Source organism: Sebastes umbrosus, chromosome 15 (genome assembly GCF_015220745.1).
Source record: "Sebastes umbrosus isolate fSebUmb1 chromosome 15, fSebUmb1.pri, whole genome shotgun sequence".
In the NCBI taxonomy this organism is placed as follows: domain Eukaryota; kingdom Metazoa; phylum Chordata; class Actinopteri; order Perciformes; family Sebastidae; genus Sebastes; species Sebastes umbrosus.
Window position 1 is genome coordinate 18687227 of NC_051283.1, and position 12429 is coordinate 18699655.

The 12429-nt window shown below is 37.5% G+C and overlaps 2 protein-coding genes across 2 annotated transcripts; one reads left to right on the forward strand and one right to left on the reverse strand.

Annotated features, from left to right (window-relative positions):
• Window positions 1–3: 3 nt before the first annotated feature.
• On the reverse strand, window positions 4–4306 carry c15h6orf62 (chromosome 15 C6orf62 homolog). The gene is made up of 5 exons (XM_037794038.1): window positions 2641–4306; window positions 2313–2489; window positions 2097–2222; window positions 1453–1587; window positions 4–1345 (listed from the first exon to the last, which is right to left on the reverse strand). The coding sequence occupies exons 1-5, from the start codon at window positions 2767–2769 to the stop codon at window positions 1220–1222; spliced, it is 693 nt and encodes a 230-aa protein (XP_037649966.1). The 5' UTR covers window positions 2770–4306; the 3' UTR covers window positions 4–1219.
• A 1164-nt stretch (window positions 4307–5470) lies between these two features.
• Window positions 5471–11345, forward strand: gmnn (geminin DNA replication inhibitor). The gene is made up of 7 exons (XM_037794037.1): window positions 5471–5553; window positions 7658–7734; window positions 9122–9223; window positions 9310–9463; window positions 9566–9648; window positions 10078–10188; window positions 10439–11345. Exons 2-7 carry the CDS (start codon window positions 7678–7680, stop codon window positions 10634–10636), a joined length of 705 nt encoding a protein of 234 aa, XP_037649965.1. The 5' UTR covers window positions 5471–5553; window positions 7658–7677; the 3' UTR covers window positions 10637–11345.
• Window positions 11346–12429: the final 1084 nt, after the last annotated feature.

Consider the following 12429-nt stretch of genomic DNA (forward strand, 5'->3'; position numbering starts at 1 on the left):
TTATGCTTTCAGAATTTGCATTGTATTGGGATATGCTCAGCAGTATTGATTTGAGAATCAACAGAAAAAAAACCCAGAAGTTACACGCCTTAAACTCTTTCAACTGAACACACTGAATCAACAAGGAGCAAAATTATATGTACTATGTACTTCATATTCTTTGACAAGCAAGCCTGCAAAACCCAATTTTAATTTGATGAGCATGGCAGCAAATTATCCTCATTTTAGTAGGTCAAATTAAACACAAATCAGTTAGCTTTCAGCAACTTTTGTTAGGCAAGTTAAACATTAAGTATGTCACCATTTCAGTTTCTCACCAACCCACATCCCAAATAAAACAAAACATAAAACATCAGATTTCAGTAGCTTAAATGAATGGTGCATGAACGGCTTGAACTGTGACAATGACCTTCAACATCTAACCAACATGTCTCAACTTTGTGTACAATGCCTTTCAAGTCACTCAAAGATTTTAGCAAAGGCCTGCCTAGCATGTTTCAGAGGAAAGCAAATGACATCAAAACATTTTTTAAAAGTCCAGCAAAAAAACTAAGGCGGTTTTTAAGAAGCAATACCTACACCATATGATTTGACAAATATTGTTCATCTTGTTTTCTTTGCTTATGCAGGTGTTTTAACACCTATTCACACCTGTCCTTGGTCAAAAGATTGTGTCAAGTTGTTCTAGAAACCCCATTGACATTACAAACAAGCTTTAACAATCCTTTCTTATGACAACAAGGATATAAAACACGTCCATCTGAGAACCACCGTGAAGACCTGTGTATTGTTTGTTCCTGTTTTGATGCAACATAAAGAGTTCCTTCAATGACCGGTGCTGTTGACAGTGCGGCTCCAAGAGAACAACCAACCACTCAAAATCAATGTTCGTGCAGGTTCAAATGAACAAAAATGGATGAGTGAGTAGGAGGGAATGAAGAGGGAGTAAAAGAAAAAAAGGGGGGAACCAATCCAAAAATGGCAGAGAGAAGAGGAGGAACATTGGGAGTGTGAGGGGAAAAAACAAGGATGGGAACTGAATCAGCTTCAGGTCAGGGAGGGGAGAACGAGTAGGTAACAAAAAAGGAGAGATCCAAGCACAAGTTCAAATCTTTTAAAAGGAAACGGGTGGAGATGAGTACATCAATTTGCTTCTGAAGGCTTAGGCAGGAGGGAGGGGAAGGGCTTTTCCCTATGTGGCTGGGTGATGCAGGAAGCCTTAGTCAGGCATGTATGGGCGGAGGTGATCCTCGATGTCTCCCACACCCCAGCAGGTCAGCTGGTCCTGGGGCAAATACAGGCAGAGGCTGCACAACTTGAACACTGTGGCCTTGGTTTTAGGAGTCTGCAGGAGAGGTGGACAGAGAACATTATGGTGAAGTGTGTTAGGACGCTGTCTGAGGTGTCAGTTTGTCAGATCAGTAACGTTATTATTTCAGTGGACTGACTTACCTGTAAGTGCTGTTTATCCATGAAGAGAAATACAGACTGAGTTGGGTTGTTCATGACCATTCCAGCCTTGTCTTTACGACCCAAAGCATGCAAGAACTGCTTCTCGTAGTCTCCATGATGAAATTCAAACTTGGCCTGTAAATCAGAGGAGAGACTTGTGAGCAAAGAAGTACATTTTGTTACTATCGACTACGGCAGTGTGATACACGGATCAGATTAATTAATTATAACATGTATATTTCTTGGTACTACACAATGTAAAATATCTACATTTTGAAAATCAAGTTATTACAATGTGCACAAAAAGGTTATTTTCATAAAAAAAAATAACTTCTATAATTCTATCATTATATCTACTATTGCTTGAGTATTTTATGCATGTAGGCCTAAAAAATATATATAGTTTTAGACTTGCTACACTTTGCAGGGGGAGATAAACAAATAAAAAAAATTTTTAAATCGTCCCCAAGCTTGAAAAAGGCTAAGTCGTAATTTACTTTCTTTGGGTTGTGTTGGTTGGTCGAAATAGGACATTTGAAGATGTTACCTTCGAATCTACTAATCGGTATATTAATTGATAATTAGAATCAAAATAACAACAGGCTTCAACATTTACAGCCTGAGTAACCTGATCAGATTCTGACCTGAACAGGCCTAAAGGGTTCATCATCAGCCCCCTTCCATCTGGAGAACAGCAGACAGACAATCTTCTCAATATCGTTGCGTGGCCAAAGGATGAAGTCCATCTCCTGTGTGCAGCCTATCACATCCTGTGCAAAGAGAGAACAATGTAAAACACATCTGGACTTTGTCTTCTTCGAGCTACCCCTTACTAAGATAGTGCACTGACTTTGACTTACCCTTCGCATTGACTGGTATCGGGGCGCGTGCAGTTGCACAACATCTTTTTGCAGGAGTTCTATCGAACTCTCGAGAGAGTAGCTGGAATCTCGCACACCTCGTAGGATGTTTTCTTCATAGTTGTTGGTCATCACGGGCACCACTTCAGCTACCTCAAAAAGTGCAGACTTCTTCTTCTGTAATGACAAAACACAGATACAAACACATACTTTAAGTCATCGGTTCGCTGTGACTCATATAGAAGGAACAAGTCTGAATGCGACATTTAGCGCTGGAGAAAATGATGTCACGGTATGAGAGAGGATTCTTCCATTTTTACTGACAAACCTTTTCTTTGAAAACGAAGGCTATATAAATCTTGAAGTCAAACTGATCAGCCAAAGATTCCCTTTTCTTCCGAAGTTGAGCTCGTAGTCGATTTCTTGTTTGATTTCTTCGTGAAGTTGGGTCCCCCATGGTTAGATTTTTTGATGGTAGTGTCTTCTTCCTCTTGTGCAGAATATTTTTTGGCTACACTCTCTACTACTTTTTTGTATTTATACGTTGGATAAAGGATGGAGCTAGCTACCCTTTGCAGAAACAACGCATCAAACAACTCTATAGGCTAGATCTGTAAAAACACCCCACTAACTACCAACTGAGAAGGTCAACAAATCAGAAACAAAACTAAGTCATTTTAATTTTTTTTTTTGTAAAAGGGCAGTGTTGAGGAGGGGAATGGTCAACAAGCTAAGACTACATCTCCTTATTACTTGAAATCCATCATTTAAGACATGACTTTTAAGCCAAATGGAGCTTTTTGTTTTTCAACCTGCCATTGACAAAGGGATTCACAACAGAGATTTAAATGAAAGAGCAACTCAAATTTGACTCATCTGAGAGTGTTACTGAAATAAACACAAACCCATACTGACAATATATTTTTTTTTTGCTAGTGAAATTGAGGACTACAGAGGACTAGCAAGCAGACAAATATTCTATTACTTGGGTCATTTCAAAGTCCCTCATCCATTGCTATGTGTTGGTTTCTCTGTTAGAGACAGCGTTATGTGCGTGTTACAGGCGGGTTGGGGATACAGACGAACATGGCAGGTAGTAAATACAGATGCCAGGAGATATTGGCAACCAGGTAACAACATCGAAGACTACTGCGAAAGTACCACCTTGACATTTCCTTGACTTTTAGTTTGACTGCCTCTCACGGCCTGCTGTGCTGCTGCTGCTGCCACCGATAGTCATGATGTGGGCGTATTTTTAGCACACTAGCTAAGGTGAGCTAGTAATCTAGGCATTCACTTTTCCAACACTAACTAGTAGTGAACCGACGATATAGCTACATCTTATCTTCTGACTGATTGGCTTAATTGAGGCCTATGTGTGTGTGGTGAGCTATAGCTAGCGTACAGTCATCTTTCTACCTGTTTACATCTTCTCTCTTGGTTCAATGAGACTGCCAGGGTGCTGTGAGAGTCGCGAGACCTGCGGCAGAGAAACTAACTGGTTCTGCTTTTGCTCAGCATGTTTAAGCTGTAATCTCAGTCGTGTCTTGTCAACAACTTGAAGAATCAATAGCGTGAATAAACGTCAGCTAAACAAACACAATCCCCCCCCTTTGTCAACGCCTGAAGTTTGTTTTCTTTCCTCTTCTTGTCTCCTTCAGTCGTCACAGCCTCCGACTCGCGCCGCTGCATGCCATGTCAAGATAAATCGACAATCCAGCTGAAGTCCTCCGTTCTCTCAGTCGACATGTGGAGTGTTCTGTCTGCCGGCGGGCCCATAGTTAACGGCGGCTGTCGTCTCAACGTTCGTCCCGTTTGGTTTCTTTGTGTGTTGTGTTGTTTTTGCTGATAATGGTACAACACCACACACACACACACACACACACACACAACGCTAGCTCCGGTCGACAGCCGAACCCAAAATGGCGGAGACACAGTCAACTACAAAGATGCGTGACGTGTGTTGACATGTGACCGCACGAGGAGGGGAGGAAAGAAACAACACAACGTCATGAAGAGCTGCGGCGTGATTGGGCGCTTTTTATCTAGTGATGGGAATTACGGATCTTTTTAGTGAGTTAGATCATTTGGCTCAGTTCACCAAAGAAGAGCCGGCTCCCAAACGGCTCTTCTTTTTACCACTTCTGCCTTTTATAATTCAGCCACATTTAGCGCTGTTTTGACCTATGATTAGTATGTGTGCACATATATCAATTAAATTATTCAATATAATTATGCTAAATCTTATAATTTCAAGAATATCATAATTTTACATGCTGCTTCGTTTCCGACTGTCACTCATCTTGTCTGCTATTCGCGCACCGCACCTCAGCGCACCGCAACGCACTGCAACGCATCGCAAAGCAAAGCGGAACTGCAGTTATTTCATGATGGTTACGGCTGTCAGTTGTGCCAACAACACAACATTAAACTTAAAAATAAAACATTGTTAAAATGTGAAAATGTTAAAATAAAAAATAAATATGAAAACTAAATAAAAACTAAAAAAAAATTAAAAAATAGAAATGGAAAATAGAAAAAATAAATAAATAGGGCGCCTGGGTTAGCTCAGTTGGTAGAGCGGGCGTCCATGTATCAAGGCTTGGTCATGACCGCGGCGGCCCGGGTTCGAATCCGGCCTGTGGCCCTTTCCGCATCCACTCTCTCTCTCCCCCCTTTCCAAGACTCTATCCACTGTCCTCTCAATAAAATGGAAAATATCCCCAAAAAAATAACTTTAAAAAAAAAAAAAAGAAAAAATAAATAAATAAAAACAAATAATAAATAACTACAACTGGAATTCAAAAACCTGTTTTGCTGCTCTCTGGCACAAAAGACAGGAACTGCAGTTATTTCATTATGGTTACGGCTGTCAGTTGTGCCAACAACACAACATTAAACTTAAAAATAAAACATTATTAAAAATGTGAAAATGTTGAAATTAAAAATAAAATAAAATAATAATAAAATAAATAAACAAATGGAAAATAGAAAATATTTTTTTAAAAATAAAAATGGAAAATAGAAAAAAAAAAATGAAATAAAAAAATGCGTTTTGCTGCTCTCTGGCACAAATCCCATCGTTCATTTAAAAGAGCCGGCTCTTTGAACCAGCTCGTTCGTGACCCACACATCACTACTTTTATCACGTGACCGGAGGAGGCGTATTTAAGCTCCTGGCGCGAGATCTTCCGAGAGAAAAGAATAGGCAGTTTAAAGCAACGTGTAGTTCTCACCAACGGTAAGTCGTTTTTAACGTTTATCTACTTTAATATTGTCTTAATTTATATCTCTCTACATCTGCTGCTCATTAGGGAACTGCTAACTTCAGCTACATTTGTGCTAGCTTAGCGTTTGTCTCTTAAATTAGCGTTTTTAGCGCTAGGAGAGTCAGTTGGCCTTTCTAACGTTACCAACGTTTCCTACGGCGATGACGTCACCTTAACGATAAGCTAATGAGCTAGCATCACAAGAAACACATTAATCAATACATGTGTTGTTTAAAATCCAACCTTACTAAGCTAGCTTATATACCTTATATTTATTGATTAACGTGTTTCTTGTAATGAGGTAACATTACAAGAAACACATTAATCAATAAATGTGTTTAAAATCTAACCTTACTAAGCTATATACCTTCTGATTGTTTAACTAACAGCCTCTTATTTTGGCAGTTTTTCCATGTGTAACTTCCGGTATACTTTTATTTTGTTTTTTTTATTGAAGATAATTAATTTACAAACATTAAGGCATTGTAATCTAAACTCAATACTTCTAACATACAAGGCACAATTGGATCGTAAAGATAACTTAAATTATAAAAAATAATATAACAAAAATAAAAGAGGGTAGAAAATAATTAAATAAATAAAAAATAATAATCCATAGTAGCTCTAGGGTTCATCATCATATATGTTCAGTTCTTCAAAAGCTCTGAGAAGAGACTTTGCATGTTGTCCTTTCATTAGTCTTAAAGCACTGAGATTATTGTCCACAAGGTCCCTTTTGAAAAATAGGGGCTTCATTTTCCTCCATTTGGATGCATGTACGAAAAAATTTGCCAGCAATATCAAATTGTCTAATATCAAGTCACTCTTAGTAACCTTCATTTTAATACCACAAATAACACAATTTTTTTCTCTTGTGAGAGGAGCAAGTAGTTGGATTTTGGTTGACAGCCAGTCCTGCAAATCTTCCTAGAATGATGCAGAATATATACAGTGGTGGCAGTTTCTGTTAAAACAAAGACACAAGCCAAGGTCACAACTTGTCTTTCAGGTAAATTTAATAAGAAAAGCATAATTTAATAAGAAAAGGCATCTGCAGATGGACTCACGAGCACAGCCACTTGAGTGTGCTGTGGCAAGTGAGCCCCAAACACACAAAAATAGTCAGGCCTTTATACATACTAATACAAAACACACAGATAAGTGCAGAGTCATGCAAAAATGGTAAAGTGAATCATTATCCTTAAGTCAGAACAGACAACAGTACATCACAAGACTAGCAAGTACTTCAGCCCTCTGTTGTTTACAGTCACAGAAGATAAAACTGTTGGGTCTCTGTTTTAATGCTTATAGTGACGAAGTCTGCTAGATGTGAAGCCCTGAGATTCTCTAAAGGTACATGGTTAACTTTGGCCTACTCGGATATGAACATTTCCATTACAGAACATAGAACAAAAACGGATAATGCCAATGGATCAGAGCACTGACAGAAAACATAAATCAATTCATAAAAAAATTGTGTACAGGGTACATAGATTTATGGTTTTGATAGCCTTTTCTATTTTCTTAGAATATAAGATTGAAGCCATGTATTGTTTGAATTAATTTTCAAAGATGAAAAAATATGGTTTATGATAGGAAAATTCACCTTTATGAATGAGGTTTTGCAAGTAATATGATCAGATAAATAATATATTGATTTGCTTTGGTAGAAGGGTAAGAAAAGAAATGTTTTTTTCCTTAACTACTTATGTTCTTTGTATTTGCTTGTCTCCATTTTTGTTGGCCCTTAGTTCCTAGTAATCTATCCATCTATCCATCCATCTATCTGTCTATCTATCTAGAGACACACCCCACAGAAGTCTGTATCACTGACATGCACATGCTTCCTAGTAAAAATATTTGCAACAGAAAAGAAGCCAAACAATACATTTTCATAGGAGAGGGAAAATTCTGAATCAATAAAGTGTAAATGTGTTTTCAAAAAAAATACAAGAGTAGTTACAAGACCAAAAATAGGTAACCTAAATCTTTCGGAACTAGTTGACAAAATGAGCAGTCCACAACAATGTCCCTCTGTACACTTTAATGTGTGACGTTATGTTATTTCCCCATCAGGTCTCTTGAAAAGAAAGAAAATGAGTTTCGGTGGAAAGCTAAAACACAGCTACCAGAGGTCTAATGAGAATAGACAGGTGAGTAATTCAATTTGTCCTCTGTCCATGAAATGTATTTTAAAGTTTAGGGTTAAGGTTCACAGGGTAATACACAAGAAGGGTAATATCACAACATATTGTGCCATCGTTGTTATGGATGATATCGTCACACACGCCACTTTACCAGCTGTTAAATTACATGTCAGATTTCATTATATTTAGGGCATAGACCGGAAGTATATACCTCCTAAAGGTCAAATGTATCAGAAAAGAGGAATCACTTTTTGTTGCCTTTTTTTCTCAGCAAATAGTGGCCATGATATACTTAAAATTAGGGATGCACCGACTCAAATAGCTGGATTGGATATCGGTGACAATGGGGCAGATCTGTTCAATTCATGTTTATATACTATATACAGTACATTATTGACTGGAATTTAAGTTTTCACCAATGTGTTGCTGCATTAAATATATTTACACTTGAATTATAATTCCTGTTAATTAAAAAAAAATTAAGTTATTAGTGTATGATTTATTTGAATAATAATTCAGTAAATATTTACGTGTGTATATATTTGTTACATTTTGTTTTACAAAGTTGAGAAAATAACGTTTAAGTCGAGCCTGATGTTGCCTTACACATAAACAAATGATTCTAGTCACTTCCACACACAGTGAGGCATACAGCTTATTAATTAAACACTGGTATCTGATCGGTACCCGGTAGCAGCAGATACCCAAAGCCCTGGTATCAGTATCAGGACTAAAAAAAGTCGAATCAGTGCAACCCTACTTAAAATACAGATTTCTATAGATGGTAGAAATGAAAATGTGTGCGTAGAATGGAGTTTTTTTTATGCAAGCACAGCAAAAAATACTTGGCTTATGTAGCTCCTGTGTGATTTTGATTTATATGTGGGTGTAGTTTCAGACATTGTCTCCCCCTCAGCTCAAAATCAGCAAGATCTTTTCTTTTTTTTTAAACTGGCATGAAACACACGAACAGTGCTGTGCAGTTGTGGCCAAACATTAACAGAGTGAACACATTGGCTGCTCTGTAATGAGCCTTGAGGAGAAACTTTCCCACGGCTGTTGAAAGCATTTGCGCCCTGCCCCTGTTCCTACACCTGTGGGCCTGTTGCACATGGCAGCAGTGTTGTTGGTGTTGTAAGCCACCTCACTTATGCCCTCTCCCATGGTGACAGTGTAACTAAAGTAAAGCATGCAAAGCGATGCTAAGCCCTGGTGAATAGGGGCTTTGAAAATGAGAACACAGGTCATGTTAGTTTCCCGTGTGACTCAATGTTGTTCTCTAAACTCATCCGGGAAGGGTTTAGGATCTTGCCTTTCGTTAACCATTCTCATATCTGCGATATGTGATCGGCTCAGCTGTAAGGTAACACTTGTTTTTGTCTTCCACTTGTAGACTTTTTTCACACCATCTCAAAAGGCGATGGGACCCCCCAGGCAAACTCGACAGGTCCTCCAACCCTCGGCTGGTAACAAAGATTTGGGAAGGTCGGCTCAGGTATGCAGTGGCTTGATGACCTTCTTTGTGTTTTTTTAACATTTAAAAAAGCTTCTAAATAAGATGTGTTTTTGTTTTTTCTTAAGGTGGGAAAGGTCATTCCCAAACGGAAACAGTGGAGCGCAGAACAAACTAGAGGTCCAAAGAGGGTGAAAGCAGAAGTCAAATCGACACAAACGGAAGAAACTCAGTGTTTGACAGATGGCATGTCCAATGAAGCATATGAACTTATGGTCGTAGGTAGGGATTCATAATCGATGCACCAAATACTACAAAATTATGGACTATATCCCCAAAATTATTCCCACTTTGTCTTAAGCTTAATTTCTGTCACTGTTTTAGAAACACCCCCTTCCACCTACTGGAAAGAGATAGCCGAGGAGCGTCGGAAGGCCTTGTACAATGTTTTACAGGAGAACGAGAAGGTGAGTTAATCGCTAAGAAGACGGCTAATGTTTAGCGGTTAATTGAGTTGTTCCGTTGTTCCCACGCTCCCACTGACTGAGTCAACCTTAGCTGGCTCCAGTCCAGCTGGCACTGGATTTTGAAGAAACCTTGCACCTAAATGCACTCATTGAAATCAGTTTATTTAACTTTGAGTGTACAGGTTATTACAGGATTTGCACTTCTGTAGAATTTCTTTCTGAATTTGAGATGGATGATTTGGAAATATAAAAGTTAAAACTATTCCCAACAGATATTTTTTTCTGACTCATTTATCCAGTGATTTTTAGTGCTACATTGTCGGTAAAAATGATTATTTTGAATCTGTTGATTTATTTAAGCTTGGGTTTGGTCATGATTCTACTTTTGTTTGCCTTTTTTAAAGCTTAATGCGTTTCTTTTTTTACCAGTTGCACAAAGACATCGAGGCCAAAGATGAACAGATCACGCAGCTGAAGTGTGAAAATGAAGAGCTGCATGACCTGGCACAACATGTACAGTACATGGCTGATATGATTGAGGTAGGCACGCTGGTGTTACAAGTCTGTGGTGTGACTTTGTGCCCACAGATTACCTGGTTTAAATTCAAGCCTTGCTGCATGATTGCATTCTAACTAAACATTTCTTAGTTCTTTACCCTTAATTTCTTTATATTAATGTCACATGTACAGATGCGACCATCACAATAACCAGCATAATTAAGTAAACTAGACTACACTGACAAATCTACTTTTATGTAATATTTGATGTACTGTGTCATGTTTTTTTTAGAGGCTGACTGGGAAGAGCCCTGACAATCTGGAGGAACTGAGGGACATTGCTCTTGATGTGGAGGATGATGATGAGGACAACGACAGTAAAGTGGCAGGTCAGAGTGAGGAAGAAGACGCTGATTACAGTCAGAGTGACTCAGAGGAAGAGGAGGCCTCAGACCATAACCAAGCTGGACCTTCAAGAGAGCAGGATTAACAGACGCAACTCGTGTATGTCATGGGACTTTGACCGGTTTATACAGGTCAGCAGATTTTTGCAAAAGTGTGCTTTTACAGCAACAAGTGACACTCCATTTGACTGAATGCAATTTATGTACTTCAAGCCGCAATCATTTTGAAATAGCTGCAATTTTATTTTGAAGCCTTGAACAGATGGGCTGGTTTTAAAAATTTTTTTCTCTGTTCAAGTAAAGAGGTGTTCAAAACTAGGCCAGTATAGGCCTTTCTCACTGCAGACATTTTGACAAGTTTCACTAGGAAAAGCACAGGGGTGGTTAATAAAATGAATGATGGCTGAATTCCATTTAGTTGCTTCGGTTTCAGGTTCCTGGTATTTTGCTTACTGGGGCTCTTGAATAGACCAGAACCGTTAATGTCACGGCACAGAGCACTGCAGAAATTATTTGTTGCATGTAGGAATTAACGCCAAACCAAAGCATCTCTACCATCAATAGAAAAAATTACCATGTGCTTTTCCTACTGTAACGAATCAAAATTTGTGGTTGTGCTTTTCCCACTATGACAAATCTAACTGTTATGAAAAAAGGCCTATTGATTTTGCTACATTCACTGCCAAATGTGGCCTAAAGCATGGCCCGGATGTTTTTTGTTTACACTGTAAAATTGTGCAATGTTATGACACAGTTTTGTATATAATGTAAAATAAACTTTTAAGAAGAGAAAAATCTTGTTTCTTCTCATTGACAATCTGAACAACTCCAAGGTCTTAACTTGAATTAATGGAGTGCAGAATGTCTGCTATATGAAATGTATCTGCTGCAGAAAAGCCTTCAGTCTCCAGAATTACTTCATATTGTGTTAAGGTGAAAATTAAGGTATATCTTCAATTTACAGATAAATAAGTATGTGAAACCTTTGCTGTCATGGTAAAGGTGTGACAGCATTGCAGGTGTATTTTTATTTTATCTATTTAAAAAGACAAATGGGCAGATAAGTTATAATAGTTATTTTTATTTATTTATTGCATTTTTTTGTGGAAAAATTTCATGAAAAAAAGTCATAGTATAGCAGGTCGAAAATTTTCACCAAAAAAAGTCATAGTCTAGTATGTCGAAAAATTTCAACAAAAAAAAGGCATAGTATAGTATGTTGAAAATTTTCACCAAAAAAAGTCAGTCTAGTATGTCGAAAAATTTCACAAAAAAAGTCATAGTGTAGGATGTGGAAAAATTTCATGAAAAAAAGTCATAGTATAGCATGTCGAAAGATTTCATGAAAAAAAAACGTAGTATAGCATATAAAAAAATTTCACCAAAAAAAGACAAAAAAAGTCATAGTATAGTATGTTAAAAAAATTCACCAAAAAAAGTCATAGTACAGTATGTCGAAAAATTTCACCAAAAAAAGTCATAGTATTGCATGTCGAAAGATTTTATGAAAAAAAGTCATATTATAGCAGGTCGAAAATTTTCAACAAAAAAAGTCATAGTCTAGTATGTCGAAAAATTTCAACAAAGAAAGTTATAGTATAGTATGTCGAAAAATTTCACCAAAAAAAGTCAGTCTAGTATGTCGAAAAATTTCACCAAAAAAAGTCATAGTATAGTATGTCGAAAAATTTCACCAAAATGTCACAGTATAGCATGTCGAAAAATTTCACCAAAAAAAGTCATAGTATAGTATTTCGAAAAATTTCACCAAAATGTCACAGTATAGCATGTCGCAAAATTTCATGAAAAAAGTCATTGTATAGCATTTCGAAAAATTTCATGAAAAAACTCATCGTAAAGCATGTCGAAAAATGTCACT